Raw genomic sequence first — 15,155 nt, forward strand, 5'->3', positions numbered from 1 at the left:
TGCTAATAGGTTTCCAGCATACATATTGTCTATGTAATTTTGATACATAAAATTAATTAACTATTAAATCAAAGGAATTTACACTACAAGCGTTTTTGAATACTGTACGAGAAGCTGTTGGATCTCTCGGGCAGCGCGAGCTGGAGTATATGCCATACTACGCTCAGTCGCTGGCGGCAGTGGACGCAGCAGCTCTTCCAGTAGCTAAAATCACCAGTTTTAACACCGAATCAAACTCCTCAAAATGGGCCTGACATTCAACATCAAAGCCATCTGCACCCTCAGCGGCGGTCTGAAACTCGCTCAGATTGTGAGTAATACCGAATATTTACAAACAAATGCGTTGTGGTTGTATTCAAAAGTATAAGTGGGAGTGGCAGGAAAGCTGGAGGCACGCCCACCCACCTGATGCCTCAATGTACACCTGTTACTCCCTTCTGGAGGTTAATACTCTAATTAATCCCAGCATATAGCTACTGCTTTACATAAATATGGTTAATTAAAGTCTATACACTGTATGTGGTGTCGTATTGTTTTAGAGAACGTCAGCCATGGGCTGTCTCTCTAGGGGAGGTAGACAAAATTATGGGTTTGGCAGGATACCAAGAGTCTGCGGCAGTTATTGTGTCGGCTGAAATTGTTTCCTCTGGTGCAAGGTTAGTTAGCATGGCTGCCAGGTGTGGTGTGTGCGTATAGTGATGTAAATATTAGTGTTTTAAGTGGTGTTGCCAGCAGTTACAGCCGACAGGTTGGAGGTTACAGCCGTCAGGTTGGAGGTTACAGCTGACAGGTTGGAGGTGCCAGCAGTTACAGCTGACAGGTTGGAGGTGCCAGCGGTTACAGCTGACAGGTTGGAGGTGCCAGCGGTTACAGCTGACAGGTTGGAGGTGCCAGCGGTTACAGCTGACAGGTTGGAGGTGCCAGCAGTTACAGCTGACAGGTTGGAGGTGCCAGCAGTTACAGCTGACAGGTTGGAGGTGCCAGCAGTTACAGCTGACAGGTTGGAGGTGCCAGCGGTTACAGCTGACAGGTTGGAGGTGCCAGCGGTTACAGCTGACAGGTTGGAGGTGCCAGCGGTTACAGCTGACAGGTTGGAGGTGCTGACAATGTTGAAGATGGTTTGATCCCCGATGGAGGCAGAAACAGATGGGCAGTTTCTTTCACCCAGATGCTCCTGTTACCTAGCAGTAAATAGATACCTGGGAGTTAGACAGCTGCTACGGGCTGCTTCCTGGGGGTGTGTAACAAAAAAAAAAAGTCCTGGTCGAGGACCGGGCCGCGGGAACGCTAAGCCCCGAAATCATCTCAAGATAACCACATCGTCACATCAACAATGGGCTCGAGACCGACCACAAGTACAGTGGGTATTTGTGGTTTTCCTCCATACTTTCCAAACCCTTTGGACCTCAAATCCGAAAGTACAGTTTCTAAATTAAGCACCAGACTGACATGTGGAGAGTTGGTGTCACAATTGACATGTTTAGCCTGCACACCGCACCCCCCAATCCCCATCCTGTGGGCAGAGGTGGATAGGTTACAATCACTTAGTTACTACCTACAGTTAGCAAACTGGGGACATTTGGTTAAAAAAATTTGGTAATATATCATTTTGAATGAAATATTTACACATCTTGAATATTTGTTACAAATTTGTCTCTGAATTCACGTATCTTTTCGCATTAAGATTTTGATTAGTCATGTACCGTGTCATGACATGTAGTTATCTACTACAGTACTGTAGTAGATAACTACCCTTGTAACTTTATCACAAACTTGAAGTAAAATGTTAACTAGTTCATATATGCAAATTACTTAGTGTATGGAACAGTGGTTCAGTTCCTGGTTATTATGTGAATAACCATTCCGCCACCGCCCAGATTATAAGTGCTTGGAATCCATCATATGCATTTACATGCCTGGCTACGCCACAGTATCTGTGGACAGAAATAGTGTACATTAAGTTAGTTTTTGTATCCGGATGAGCTAAATACTGAATATATTAACATGTGAGTTAGGTTCGCACTGTATATAATTAGCATGTAATAAAAATCTAACCAAAATTCATGTTATTGGCGCATTCGTTTAAGCAGATTTGTATGGTTTTATTTTTAGCTTGTGTAAATAATGCTGGTTAACAAAAACTATTGTAATTGTAGGATACATATTCAAGCATATACCACAACCTGAGTCAGTTTTATTCTGAGTACTGTTGTCAGACTCCTTCCTTGCAAGTGTGTGGGACGGCTCAGTGTAGCATCTCGCGAAGCCTATAGTGAATATTGGCAGTTATATTTAATTTAATCTCTGTTATTCTATTTACGGGGTGTTAAACCATTGAGGGGCGGTGTAGGTGGTGGTGTAGTCGTTACTGGTATTGTGCCCAAGAAAAATAAAGGGTGGGGATGGATCCCTTCTTATGGCCTTGACTTTTCATATGCTGGTCATGTGGGCGTTGGGGCGCGTCAGCTTGTGGGCGTTGGAGGGAGGCGGACTGAGGGGGGGATGTGAAGGCGACCAGCCCCCTCCCCTGTCAACCAGCGGGACAGTAGCGTTCCGCAATACATTAGTAGCACTATTAATTTTATTTATAGTAATAATGCTTATTTAGAGCAATATGTACGTTGGTTATATTACATTTATACATACCTGGTACGGTATTATATTTTTATTAGGCAGGTAATAAATAGGTGTAGTAGCTAGGGGATTCGAAAACCAATTCCAGGTCGGTTCCGGGTACCTATTGTCTGGAAAAGTAAACTCGTTGGTTACTAAATGTGATGAGTGGTATTGGCATAGTCGCCTCTTCATTTCCCACTGCCCCTTTACACATTTATCCCCTCCTTTTTTTTTTGTCCATCAAATTTTTAAGCAGTTTATAGTTTTATGAGCCCCCGCCTCCCACAAGTCTGGACATGCCCCGCACGATCATGAATTTAACAAGGCTGAACGGCTGCGTTGCCTTCGCATGCATGTGGGTCGTGGCGGAGAGGTCAGCCCGTTCTCTTGATTTGCCAGAACATATAAAGTTCTAACCTAATAATAAAAAATGCACGAACCTAAGCAACCCACTAACCTGCCGTTGCATAGGAAACTGATATCTTAAGCCGCTGCTTTTCATAGTACTTTGTAATATGTTGGTGACCATAAAGTACAAAATTATTTTTTATTTTATTCATATACACGAATATACAATGGGTTGTTAGGTTGGGGCATATACTTACCCACCAGCATATTCATATGCTGGTGGGTGAGTACTACATTCTTGCAAAGCCACTATTAATTTACAGTGGCGGGTTGTACGTTTCTGATTAGGTTAGCACTTTGTATTGTGTACGTTGTGATAAATCAAGAGAACGGGGCAAAGGTGTAGACGAGGGCATGGGACATCGACTGGTCCACTTAATCCCCCCCCCCCCCCCCCTACTACCACTCCCACCAACCCCGCCTTCACTAGGAGCCATGCCACAAGCACCTATATCACTACCGCTTTGGGGCCCCTCTCAGAGTACCTAATACTTCCATCGCTTGCAGCCTCTTCCCCAAGAGCCTAACACCTCCACTTAGGAGCCCTTCCCAAAGTGTTCACCACTGCCCCTTACAGCTGCTCATGCACCACCTTCGTGTGGAGGTTCTGTATTCCAACAAGCGTTAAAGAGAAGCGAAGATAGTGCATGGAATTATAAATTTAAAGTACAAAAACTCCCAATACTGTTAATATTAATAAAATAAGCATGTGTATTGTTGGGTTTGGGGGGGGGGTGTTATTCACTAGGCTAGTGCCCACGGGATGGAGTTGTGGTTCATTATATAAATGCATATTTTAAAAAATGTAATTATCGTCATGAGTGGTGCTGGCAGCTGTCTGGCAGAGGCGAGGGAGTGGCGCCATATAGATCGTGACCCATTTTGCTCACCCCTTCCCTCTTCCCTTTTTCTCCCAACGGTGCTTGCTTACCTAACATTGTTTACCTACCAGTTATAATGGGTAGTAAAGGTTACCTCTTTATATCCCTCCTACACCGTGTGTGTGTTTTGTTAGATTTTTTTTATTATTAATTCTTGTTAACTAGGATGTGTAAAGGCGGTTTTTATGTTTGATTCTTGTTTTTATGTGCATTGTTCAACAGCATAGTGATATAACAATTTATTCTCGGCACCGTTGTTCTTAAGTTTGTAAACATATGGTTAATTGTTATGAGAAGTCCGTACGTCCAGCCCATTCTCATAGATCTTCTCTCGGTGAAGTAATGTGGTCGATGATCAGGGTGCGTTCTCTGTCTGGCGCTTGCTTCCGGGAAGGAAGTAATGTGCCTTTATTAATAGCTTAGTGTTGAGTTAATGAGTTCGCTTGGCAGCAAGTTCGTTACCATGGTTCCTCTTTCCACCTTTCACGCTATGCTATCCACCATCTTTCGTACCATACGTTCCTAAGGCTCTTACCTATTCTCATCAACCCCTCATATATCTTGGTTGTCTTGCATTCTCGCGGCCTGCCTCTGGCCTGTCTCTGGCCTGTCTCTGGCCTGTCTCTGGCCTGTCTCTGGCCTGTCTCTGGCCTGCCTCTGGCCTGCCTCTGGCCTGCCTCTGGCCTGCCTCTGGCCTGCCTCTGGCCTGCCTCTGGCCTGTCTCTGGCCTGCCTCTGGCCTGCCTCTGGCCTGCCTCTGGCCTGCCTCTGGCCTGCCTCTGGCCTGCCTGCCAGCCAGTCAGTCTCTCTGAGTACCTTTGTCTCTCCCTCCCTCTCTCCCTCCTCCAACCTTGTTTATCATTAATCCATACGTATACTTACCCTCGCTTTCATCATTCTTCTTCCAACCACATGCATCTCTATCCTACTTTGCTTCCCTAGGGACGTCTCCCAATTTTTTCCCCTGACAAATCATCACTTTGCATCTCAAATTTGCGACGTTGCATATGTTTGAGTACATAAATTATTAACGTGCGCAGTTATGACAAAAATCAGTAATGATTGCTACATAAAATTGATGGATGTGTATACAAACCAAGAGGTATAGAGGGTGTGGGGGGGGGGGGGAAGGGGACGGAGTCGGAATAGAGTGGGGGAAGACCATGGGGGGTCGAGGGGGGCGGATGAGGAAGTCGGTGCGTAAGGTAGAGCGTGTTGTTGGGTCCTATGGGGTGCTGTCACCACATACCGCAACCCCCAGATACTCTCCGTTGACGCCGTTCTTGTCCGCCACCGCCTGCCTGCCTGCCTGCCTGCCTGCCTGCCTGCCTGCCTGCCTGCCTGCCTGCCTGCCTGCCTGCCTGCCTGCCTGCCTGCCTGCCTGCCTGCCTGCCTGCCTGCCTGCCTGCCTGCCTGCCTGCCTGCCTGCCTGCCTGCCTGCCTGCCTGCCTGCCTGCCTGCCTGCCTGCCTGCTTGCCTGTCTGCCTGCCTGCCTGCCTGCCTGCCTGCCTGCCTGCCTGCCTGCCTGCCTGCCTGCCTGCCTGCCTGCCTGCCTGCCTGCCTGCCTGCCTGCCTGCCTGCCTGCCTGCCTGCCTGCCTGCCTGCCTGCCTGCCTGCCTGCCTGCCTGCCTGCCTGCCTGCCTGCCTGCCTGCCTGCCTGCCTGCCTGCCTGCCTGCCTGCCTGCCTGCCTGCCTGCCTGCCTGCCTGCCTGCCTGCCTGCCTGCCTGCCTGCCTGCCTGCCTGCCTGCCTGCCTTTCATTCATGTTTAGTAAATTGTTGGGTGAAATATGATAGTAATCGTGGCTACAGGGGCGGGCGGCTAGACATGCTGGTGCTGCAAAAAAAAAATTACTCCAAAAAAATGCAAATACATCCAAACAAGTTTACATTTAAGGTTGGGGTGGGTGGGTAGGGGATAGTCGTACAGTGCTGGTTCTTTTTATTTTTTTAATGTACGAAGGACGACATAATTTTAAACCAACACATTAGCAGAATGTGTGTAACTTCCATCCTAGTGCAGTGGGTGATTAGTGATGGGTATCAGTGGTCGTCCCCTCCCCCCCCCCCCGTGTCTCTTCCACTACCACAGAAATAAGTGGTTGGGCGCCTTTCCCATTACTAATGCATCTGTTCACCTAGTAGCAAATAGGTGCCCAGGAGTTAGTCAGCTTATTGTGGGGATGAATCCTGGAGAGGATCAATAATTCGACCCTGAGGTGGGGGGGGGAGACCTCGATATAATAAGCCTTGACCATACACTAGCTGCCTGTCCCCCGACACAATGAATTATTATGAATGATAGAATGTCCTGATTTTCAGGATGAACGTTCTCTGCCTTACCGATATAACCCCCCCCCCCCCCCCGATCACTTGTAGTCCCCGTGGCGAGTGGTTAGTCATACAGGGTGACTAACCGGTGAGTAACCATCCTGTGAGATGGGGACTTTTAGTATCACTGCTGCCTTATTCACTCTTGTGTTGATGATATCCTCATAATACACCCCAGAGTCTGCCAGTGCAGACTACTTATCACATACCTCTGTATGACCAACCATCTTGTGTGATGGGGATTTTTTAGCATCACGTAGCTAGCTTTTTTGACACTGTACTCCCCTTCGTATAATCTAAGGTAGCTGCACAAATGCGGATGTACTTAATATATTAATAAAAAAGAAAAGTGGCGTGTGGTTAAGTACTTGCCCTGGGATTTGGCCTAGGTTCGTATCCTGACCGAGGAGGATTGATTAGGCGCTAATCCTTAACTGGACGCCTCTGTTCACCCATCAATGAATACGATTTGGCGGGTCGTATTCCAGGGAAAATTGGGAACACACACCCTCCCAGGTGCCCCCCCCCCACACACCCACCCTCTCCTTAAGGACCAGTCCGAAGCGTTATGCGTGCTAGTGGCTTTAGAAGAATGTAAGAACTCATGTATGTAAGAACTTTTCCCTCACTCGCCTTATGTCCATGGTGTCCTCAGGATGTCACGGACACAAGGTGAGTGACATCCTCAGGATGTCATATCACACGGATGCCTTATCTTCGGTAATATTTAACGTCTTTTGAATATCCCGCCACACAAACTTCCCGGCGTGGTGTCTTCTTTTAATAATTACTTTACAAAATTAATAATACAAAACTAATTGGGGTCCAACAGTATACATTTGTACGTTCACCAAATCGATGCTAAAAGTAATATAATTTGAGGAGGGATTGCAATATATACCGATGTGACTAGCGATGATTGGCAATATACGCTTCGGGTAAGTCATTAAACCAGATTGAATCTATGTAAAGTCAAATTGTTTATAATAGAATGCAAACGCTTGAATGTACGCGCTTGCGCACACGCCAAGCAAAAACATGAGGGAAATATGAGAACAGAATTGTATTGAGTGACTTGGTGTGGGGTTGACCAGACTACACACTAGAAGGTGAAGGGACGACGACGTTTCGGTCCGTCCTGGACCATTTTCACTCAAGTCGATCGGTGTGGGGGGGCTCCTGGCAATTCCTTCCCCATGTCTCGTGTACTGACGACGACGACGGGGCCCGGGTATAGAGACCACTTTAAAGTAATAAAGTGCAATTTGTGTGTGGGAGTGTCATGATGCACTATCATCCACTTCCTGTTTGACCCCACTTGCCACCAGCTGGTCCATGCCGTGGACCCCTTGGGGTCTCCTTGGGCCCTCCTTGGGCCCACGTGCAAGCACCCTCATTATTCTTACTACAAAAGTGTGAACCCAGTTATGCGTAACTTTGTACAAGTCTCTCTTGAGTTTTGGAGAGGTAAGTTAACTGCGTGTTCAGTCATTACCCAGTTGGTGTTTACGGCATGAGTAGCCTCTATATTGATCTCATTCCATATATACAGGTATATATATTGCCAATCACCAAGTATAAATTAAAAGTTAGAAATGTTAACTACGTACAGATTTTACCTCTTTAATAAAAATATCAGATGTTTGTAAATTAAAAATGCCGAGCAAAGTGTAATACACACAATAATTACCGGTGTATAATAGCAAGCGGACTTGTAAATGATGTAGGTTTATGACAAGCAGCAGCAGACCGGTGTATGGGGAAGTCACGTTAAAGATGGTAAGAAACTGCCAGATTCCTTCATTTTATTCAGGTGTGGAGAGTCATTGCGTCTGAACTTTCCTGTGTTTGCGGGGGAGAGAGCTTCACTCTCCGCGTCCGAACTTTTATACATATGGATATCTATACATGCTGTGTATCTATCTCCTCGCCTCGTAACAGGTATTGGGAGGGTTATGTCACATATTAGTACCCCCCCCCCCCCCCACACACACACACACAAAGATTGCGGGAAATGCACTTCACGACACTGGAAGACAGAAGAGTAAGGGGAGACATGATCACTACCTACAAAATTCTCAGGGGAATTAACAGGGTAGATAAGAATAAACTGTTTTAACACGGGTGGTACGCGAACAAGGGGGGACAGGTGGAAACTGAGTACCCAAATGAGCCACAGGGACGTTAGAAAGAACTTTTTCAGTGCCAGAGTAGTTAACAGGTGGAATGCATTAGACAGTTATGTGGTGGAAGCTGACTCCATATACAGTTTCAAATGTAGATATGATAGAGCCCAGTAGGCTCAGGAACCTGTACATCAGTTGATGGACTATTGAGAGGCGGGACCAAAGAGCCAGAGCTCAACTCCCGCAAGCACAAATAGGCGAGTACACACGCACGTACGTTAACTGGTGAACTGTTAGTGTAACAGAGACCTGTGTCTTACTGACCCACAAACACTTACGCACCTTTTCATAGAATGTTCCCATTTTCAGGATAAAGGGGAATTTTGCTTTCCTACTGTTACTTAGATATATCTTGTGGGGGGAAATACCAGGATTGATAAAAAGAGAATTACATAGGAACAAGAATGTGGTTACTAGAACTATATATTTAAAATTAAATAATTACTGTAATTGTTAATAAAGTACAACACAAAAAAGCTCTAAGCTGAATGCAAGTTTCCTATGCTGGGTTGTAAGTCCTGGGTTGTAAGTCCACTCCTCTGCGTGGACTACCTAAAGATAGGGTCCTTAAGGCTGACCTAGGATATCAATTACAGAACCACATTATCTGCAGGTATACCCACACATTTAACTTGTAATTTTATACAAGGATATGATAAAACAGCTCTGTGACTGCAGACACTGGTAAGGTTTATGATCTAGGATCTGAACAGTATTCACTGTCTAGCCTCGCCCCAGGAATAATATAAATCAATAAGTATGTGTTAATGCACACAAGAAGATACTGTATATGTAAATTTGCATAAAATTTACATATATGCATGATGACTAATATATATCATAAATTTATATGATGGATTCAGCAATTATAAGAAGTTAAGTTACTGCATGGTGATGGTCATAACTTACTGATGATGAGGCGTTGCCTCGCTGCCTAACGACTCTCAATTTATATATGGATGTATTAATGTCATAAAGCTTGCTAATTGGCCAACCTATGCTCTAAAACAATTAATAACTTATCCTGAATTGAGAACCGGAGCCTATCTGACAGTAGCCAGATGATGTCCCTCTTGCTGAGACGAGGCTCTGTATTTTAATGATGAATATGGCAGGTTGATGATGATGATTTTGGACGTCACAGTGTTGCTGTAAAGGACTAGTTGCTTGCTCAGATATGGATTGCACGTTGTTGCGTTTCGACTTGGTAGATGGGGTGGTGGGGCCTCCACACTCTTGTTTTTGGATGTATGTACCAGGATTTCCTCCCTCTATACAGTTCAGAAACTCTCCCAGTTTTCAGGGAGCTATTACTGAAGATTATAATTAGTTTGTGTGTAAATATCTTGCTGAAAATGAGTCTCCAGCCCTACACACATGTGCACTCCTGGATGTAAACACTAGGCCGCGATAGTGTACTTGACCAAATGGTTATGTAGGCTGCTAATGTAGATACAGATGATCCTTAAATCATCAGTAGATATTATTCTGAGATAAAATATAGATATGATACGGAAATATTACATTCCTTAGATAATATGGATATGGTGAGTGGAATTTTCCACATGTTCCTCAAAATCCTCTGTGAATGTTTATCCCTTGACAGTATTTGTCTCGAGTCCTTCTGCTCTCGTATTGGCACTAATAGTTTCTTATTTCCTCGGTGTTTACATACAGATGTGAAACTGTTGGGTATTTGCCATCGTCAGATTGTTTAACGATCCCAAGATTATTAACGTGGATAAAATTAATCTTTTAACTTCATATTCTACATTTTTCACTTAACGAAACAGCACAATGTCCTTCAGTTTCAAGGCCTTCTCTAATTTGGCCTCGTTTAAACTCTGGAAAAGTTTCACTTCCAGTGTACAAGACTTCCCGCTCTCTCTTCTGTCCCCGTCACCATCCACGCCCGCCACCACAAGTACCTACCAGTCATTTCTTGCCAGCCTCGGTGGTCAACACGCTTGGACGACTCGAGTACGCGTAGCCTATGTGCAGGGACGCCAGCCCTGCAGGTGGTGAAGGCTGGGCCCAGGCCAGAACATTACTTACACCAACTGTTGGTGTACATAAGAGGCATCTATAGTCCTGTCGGAAAGGTGAACTTGTGTACATCACAGCATCGAACTGCACTGTCAATTAACATCATGAATACATAATATGCGATTGTTTGTGTCCCCAACATCTACATTGTTAGAGATATTTTGTTCATACTAAATTTATTATATAACAGCAGTGTGCCCAAAGGATGAGTAGTTTCCACATGGTTCCACTTTATTAGGAACGATTTATGGAAAGCGTGTTAATTCGTTTGAATATCTACAGGTGTTTTCTGGTATAACTTCACATCGAGTGGATTTTATGTTGGTAGGGCTACAAGGTAACTGCTAGGCATGCTTCAGTCAGGTGAAGGTCCAGCCCGTCCTCCTATGGTTTCCCCAACGTCAAGAAACTGTTGTACTGAAGTCCTGTATCCTAACCTACCAGAAGACAGAAAACGGGACATTGTCAATTTCGTGAGCCGCTACCATTTTCTAGTACGAAGGTTTTTTAGCCTTAGATTATACGCCAAAATGCGACGTTGTAATAGGACGACGGGTTCCAGTCACAGGCGTCTGTGCATTTTACCTCGCGAGATACACATACTCTCGTGTTGGCGTGCGTGATGCAAGGATCATTTACCAAGATGAGCAGACAAGTCGTCTAACACCATAGTCGCAGCAGATCATTCCTTGACTTTCCTGTAACAATATTGGCGCTGTACTTTAATTTGCCTTGACTGACGGCCAAGGAATTAACGTTGTTGGGTGCACTCTGGCGGGCAACCTCCAAGGTGACGGCGTTCTTCCCAGCAGTTGCCATACACTTTCCCCCATACAGTGCACAAGGCTGACAAGCCGCACAACATCTTGGTCAAGGAAACACAATACGGGGTGACGCGTTCCACGATTGATGGAGCTCCAGTTGTGTAGTTTTAAGTGCGAGTCTGAACTGATTTACGAGGCCTTTGGGTGAGGCTGTTATACACGTGGAAGCTGACTAAGGGTGTTTATCAGTAAGAACATGACGGCTTGTGCTGTATATTTATGGTGTGCAGTCCTACTACACGCTAATTACTCCTGCTCCATATACAGTCCTACTTGACGTTCACTCTCGTTCCATACAGTCCTACTCGACGTTCACTCTCGTTCTATACAGGCCTACTTGACGTTCCCTTCCATACAGGCCTGCTTGACGTTCCCTTCCGTTCCATACAGGCCTACTCGACGTTCCCTTCCGTTCCATACAGGCCTACTCGACGTTCCCTCCCGTTCCATACAGGCCTACTCGACGTTCCCTCCCGTTCCATACAGGCCTACTTGACGTTCACTCCTCCATACAGGCCTGCTTGACGTTCCCTTCCGTTCCATACAGGCCTACTTGACGTTCCCTCCCGTTCCATACAGCCCTACTGGACGTTCCCTCCCGTTCCATACAGCCCTACTGGACGTTCCCTCCCGCTCCATACAGGCCTACTGGACGTTCTCTCCCGTTCCATACAGGCCTACCCGACGTTCCCTCCCGTTCCATACAAGCCTACTGGACGTTCCTCGGAGCTGGTGGCAAATACCGAAAACCCAGATCCGTGAATTTTCAGATCAGCACTAAGTAAAATAAAAAAAAACACTAAATATCTATAATGTAATTAACGCATGTAGGGTCTTAGGAAATATGTATTTGCAATTTGGAAATGTTATATTTGTAAGCTATAATTTATCGAGTGTAAATATAGAGTTATAGAGGTGCGGAAGTTTGGCATTTCGTGTGCAGATGCTGCATGCGCGCGTGTGTGAAAGATGGGTAAAGAGACCGTGTGTGAGAGCAGACAATGAATGAATGACTGCATGAATGAATGACTGTATGAATGAATGACTATGAATGAACATGTTTGCGTAGTGTTATCACCGCCATTGGACACTGGCCCCTCTCCCCTGAAGCAGTAGGGCAGTATTTGAATGCGCGATGTTTGCAGTGAAGATGCTACTACTACACATAAGAGGTCCATATAACGGAGGCATTCAAAGGGCACCATATAGAGGAGCTTGTAATCCCGAGGTCATTCGACAGATTAGCAAAAACTTCGGTAACCAATGCCTAAATATGCACAATATGCTAATATATATATATATATATATATATATATATATATATATATATATATATATATATATATATATATATATATATATATATATATATATATATATATATATATATATATATATATATAAAATATTAATTTTAATTTATATTTGAGAACATTCCAGTTTTGAGTGTGTATTATATCTGCTACATATATATTTTTCTCTTAACACTGACGTATTTTTCACACGTATTTTTCACACATATTTTTCACACACGTATTTTTCACACACGTATTTTTCTCTTAACACTGGGGATGTGCACGCGCGCGCGCGCGCACATCCCCAGGAAGCAGCCCGTAGCAGCTGTTGTTGTTTTTAGATTCAGCTACTTGAAATAAAACGTTCCAAGTAGCACGGTCTATGGTGAGCCCGTAGTGGACTTACCTGGCACAGGAGCGGGGCTGTAGTGTGCCATAGTAGCTGTCTATAGCTCCCAGGTACCCAGTTACTGCTAAGTGAACAGGTGAATCAGGGTTTAAAAAAACCTGCCCATTTGTTTCCGCCACGGCCGGGAATCGAACCCGGGCTCTTAGGATTACGACTCCCGAGCGCTGTCCATTCAGCTGCGAGGCCCCGTTTATATATATATATATATATATGTCGTACCTAGTAGCCAGAACTCACTTCTCAGCCTACTATTCAAGGCCCGATTTGCCTAATAAGCCAAGTTTTCATGAATTAATGTTTTTTCGTCTACCTAACCTACCTAACCTAACCTAGCTTTTTTTGGCTACCTAACCTAACCTTACCTATAAATATAGGTTAGGTTAGGTTAGGTAGGGTTGGTTAGGTTCGGTCATATATCTACGTTAATTTTAACTCCAATAAAAAAAAATTGACCTCATACATTGAGAAAAGGGTTGCTTTATCATTTCATAAGAAAAAAATTATAGTAAATATATTAATTCATGAAAACTTGGCTTATTAGGCAAATCGGGCCTTGAATAGTAGGCTGAGAAGTGAGTTCTGGCTACTAGGTACGACATATATATATATATATATATATATATATATATATATATATATATATATATATATATATATATATATATATATATATATTATAACATAGTTGTGCTTGCGGGGGATGAGCTCTGGCTCTTTGGTCCCGCCTCTCAACTGTCAATCAACTGGTGTACAGATTCCTGAGCCTACTGGGCTCTATGATATCTACCTTTGAAGCTGTGTATGGAGTCAGCCTCCACCATAACACAAAGTGTGTGTGCCATTTAAAAGTTAACAAATTATTAGAAGCTTGTGTGTGGGGTGAAAGTGCCGGGCTTGCAAGGTAATACATTACAATGCCATGTCGGTCACGTCGTTTCCCCAGCGGGCGTCTCCGTCAGGGTTATCTGTGGTTACCATTATATTGGTCTAGGTTTGTTGTTCGTGAAAATTTTTAATTAGGTACGACAACCAGTTGGAAGTCGCTGTGTGAGACAACCGGAAGGTAGTAGAGTGGGGATGAGAAGCTTTACGCATGCGCGCACGCAAGAACGCAAGCATTCACGCGCATAGGAACGTAGTCTCCATGGAACATTCTTACTTTAGAGAGGGATATAATCACAATACAAAATTATAAGGTGGAGAGGGACAGCCTTTTCCAGTTGGGGATTGGAAAGGTAACCGAGCCAGAGTACAACAACACTTGTTCAGTGAGTGTAATTAACACGGTAACAGAAGACACCTCCAACCACACAGACCAACGACATCAAGGAACAACAATATTAAGAAATTTTAACGAACCTAATAATTTAACGATATAACGGCAACAAAATCTACACTCTTGACACGTAAGTATCTGGTATAAGGGCGGGCGGGAGCACCAACTTGCAAGTACGTACTCGAGGGAGGAGAGACGTGCGCCTTGAACACTACCCGCCTCTGTCTAGGCTGGAGAAGTACTTGCTCGCCTTACCCTGCCTGCTCCTCCACTTGCCCGCTCAAGAGACAACGCAGACTTGTAAGGCTGGCCGAACAGTGTTTTGGTAGGGACGCGAGTCTTATTTTCCTCGGCGTCACCCCTTTTATATAAAAGGAACCATCGGAAATGCATCCGAGGTGCCGTGTGGCTTGTCGCCGCCTCGTTGGTGGAGAGAGGCGATCACAGTGTTTTTGTTCAGCCTTCCCATGACATGGAAGAGCTGTTCACTTGAAACAGTTAAGCAAGTCCCAGCTGTGTCTGGGTACAAGTGACAGGATGAAGAACCCAGCGGGTTTTCTTCCTATTGGGGAGTGTTGTACATGCTGCTATGGCGGTGTGTCCACTCACAAGATGAGTGGTGCTGCCCAATAAACTCGCCCCTCGGGGCAAAATTAAAAAAAAAAAATTTAATGGAAGAAAGTTGGTGTTCTGTAAGCTAGCAAGAAAAGCACGTCCTCAAACATAATGAAGCATCAGGTGTAGCATATGGAAATTGCCTCAGTATTCATGAATAATTATTGCTTCCGCTGGCGATGAATTGCCCCTTAATACGTACCTGTGAGCAATAGCTCACAGGGTCTCATCATACAAATGTTGGGATACTATTGTCAGGAGATCTAAGCCA

General features: G+C 44.7%; 2 protein-coding genes across 7 annotated transcripts in view; one reads left to right on the forward strand and one right to left on the reverse strand.

Moving 5' to 3' along the window:
- Positions 1–15,155, reverse strand: part of LOC138373292 (uncharacterized) — a 294,206-nt gene that overhangs the window by 25,948 nt on the left and 253,103 nt on the right. The window lies entirely within an intron of this gene.
- LOC138373293 (uncharacterized) overlaps positions 147–15,155 on the forward strand; it is a 35,992-nt gene continuing 20,983 nt past the window's right edge. The window contains exon 1 of the mRNA XM_069339433.1: positions 147–310. Coding sequence (XP_069195534.1) covers positions 245–310 — 66 coding nt within the window. The 5' untranslated portion in view covers positions 147–244. The remainder of the gene's footprint in view (positions 311–15,155) is intronic.

Source organism: Procambarus clarkii, chromosome 41, assembly GCF_040958095.1.
Source record: "Procambarus clarkii isolate CNS0578487 chromosome 41, FALCON_Pclarkii_2.0, whole genome shotgun sequence".
Taxonomy (NCBI): domain Eukaryota; kingdom Metazoa; phylum Arthropoda; class Malacostraca; order Decapoda; family Cambaridae; genus Procambarus; species Procambarus clarkii.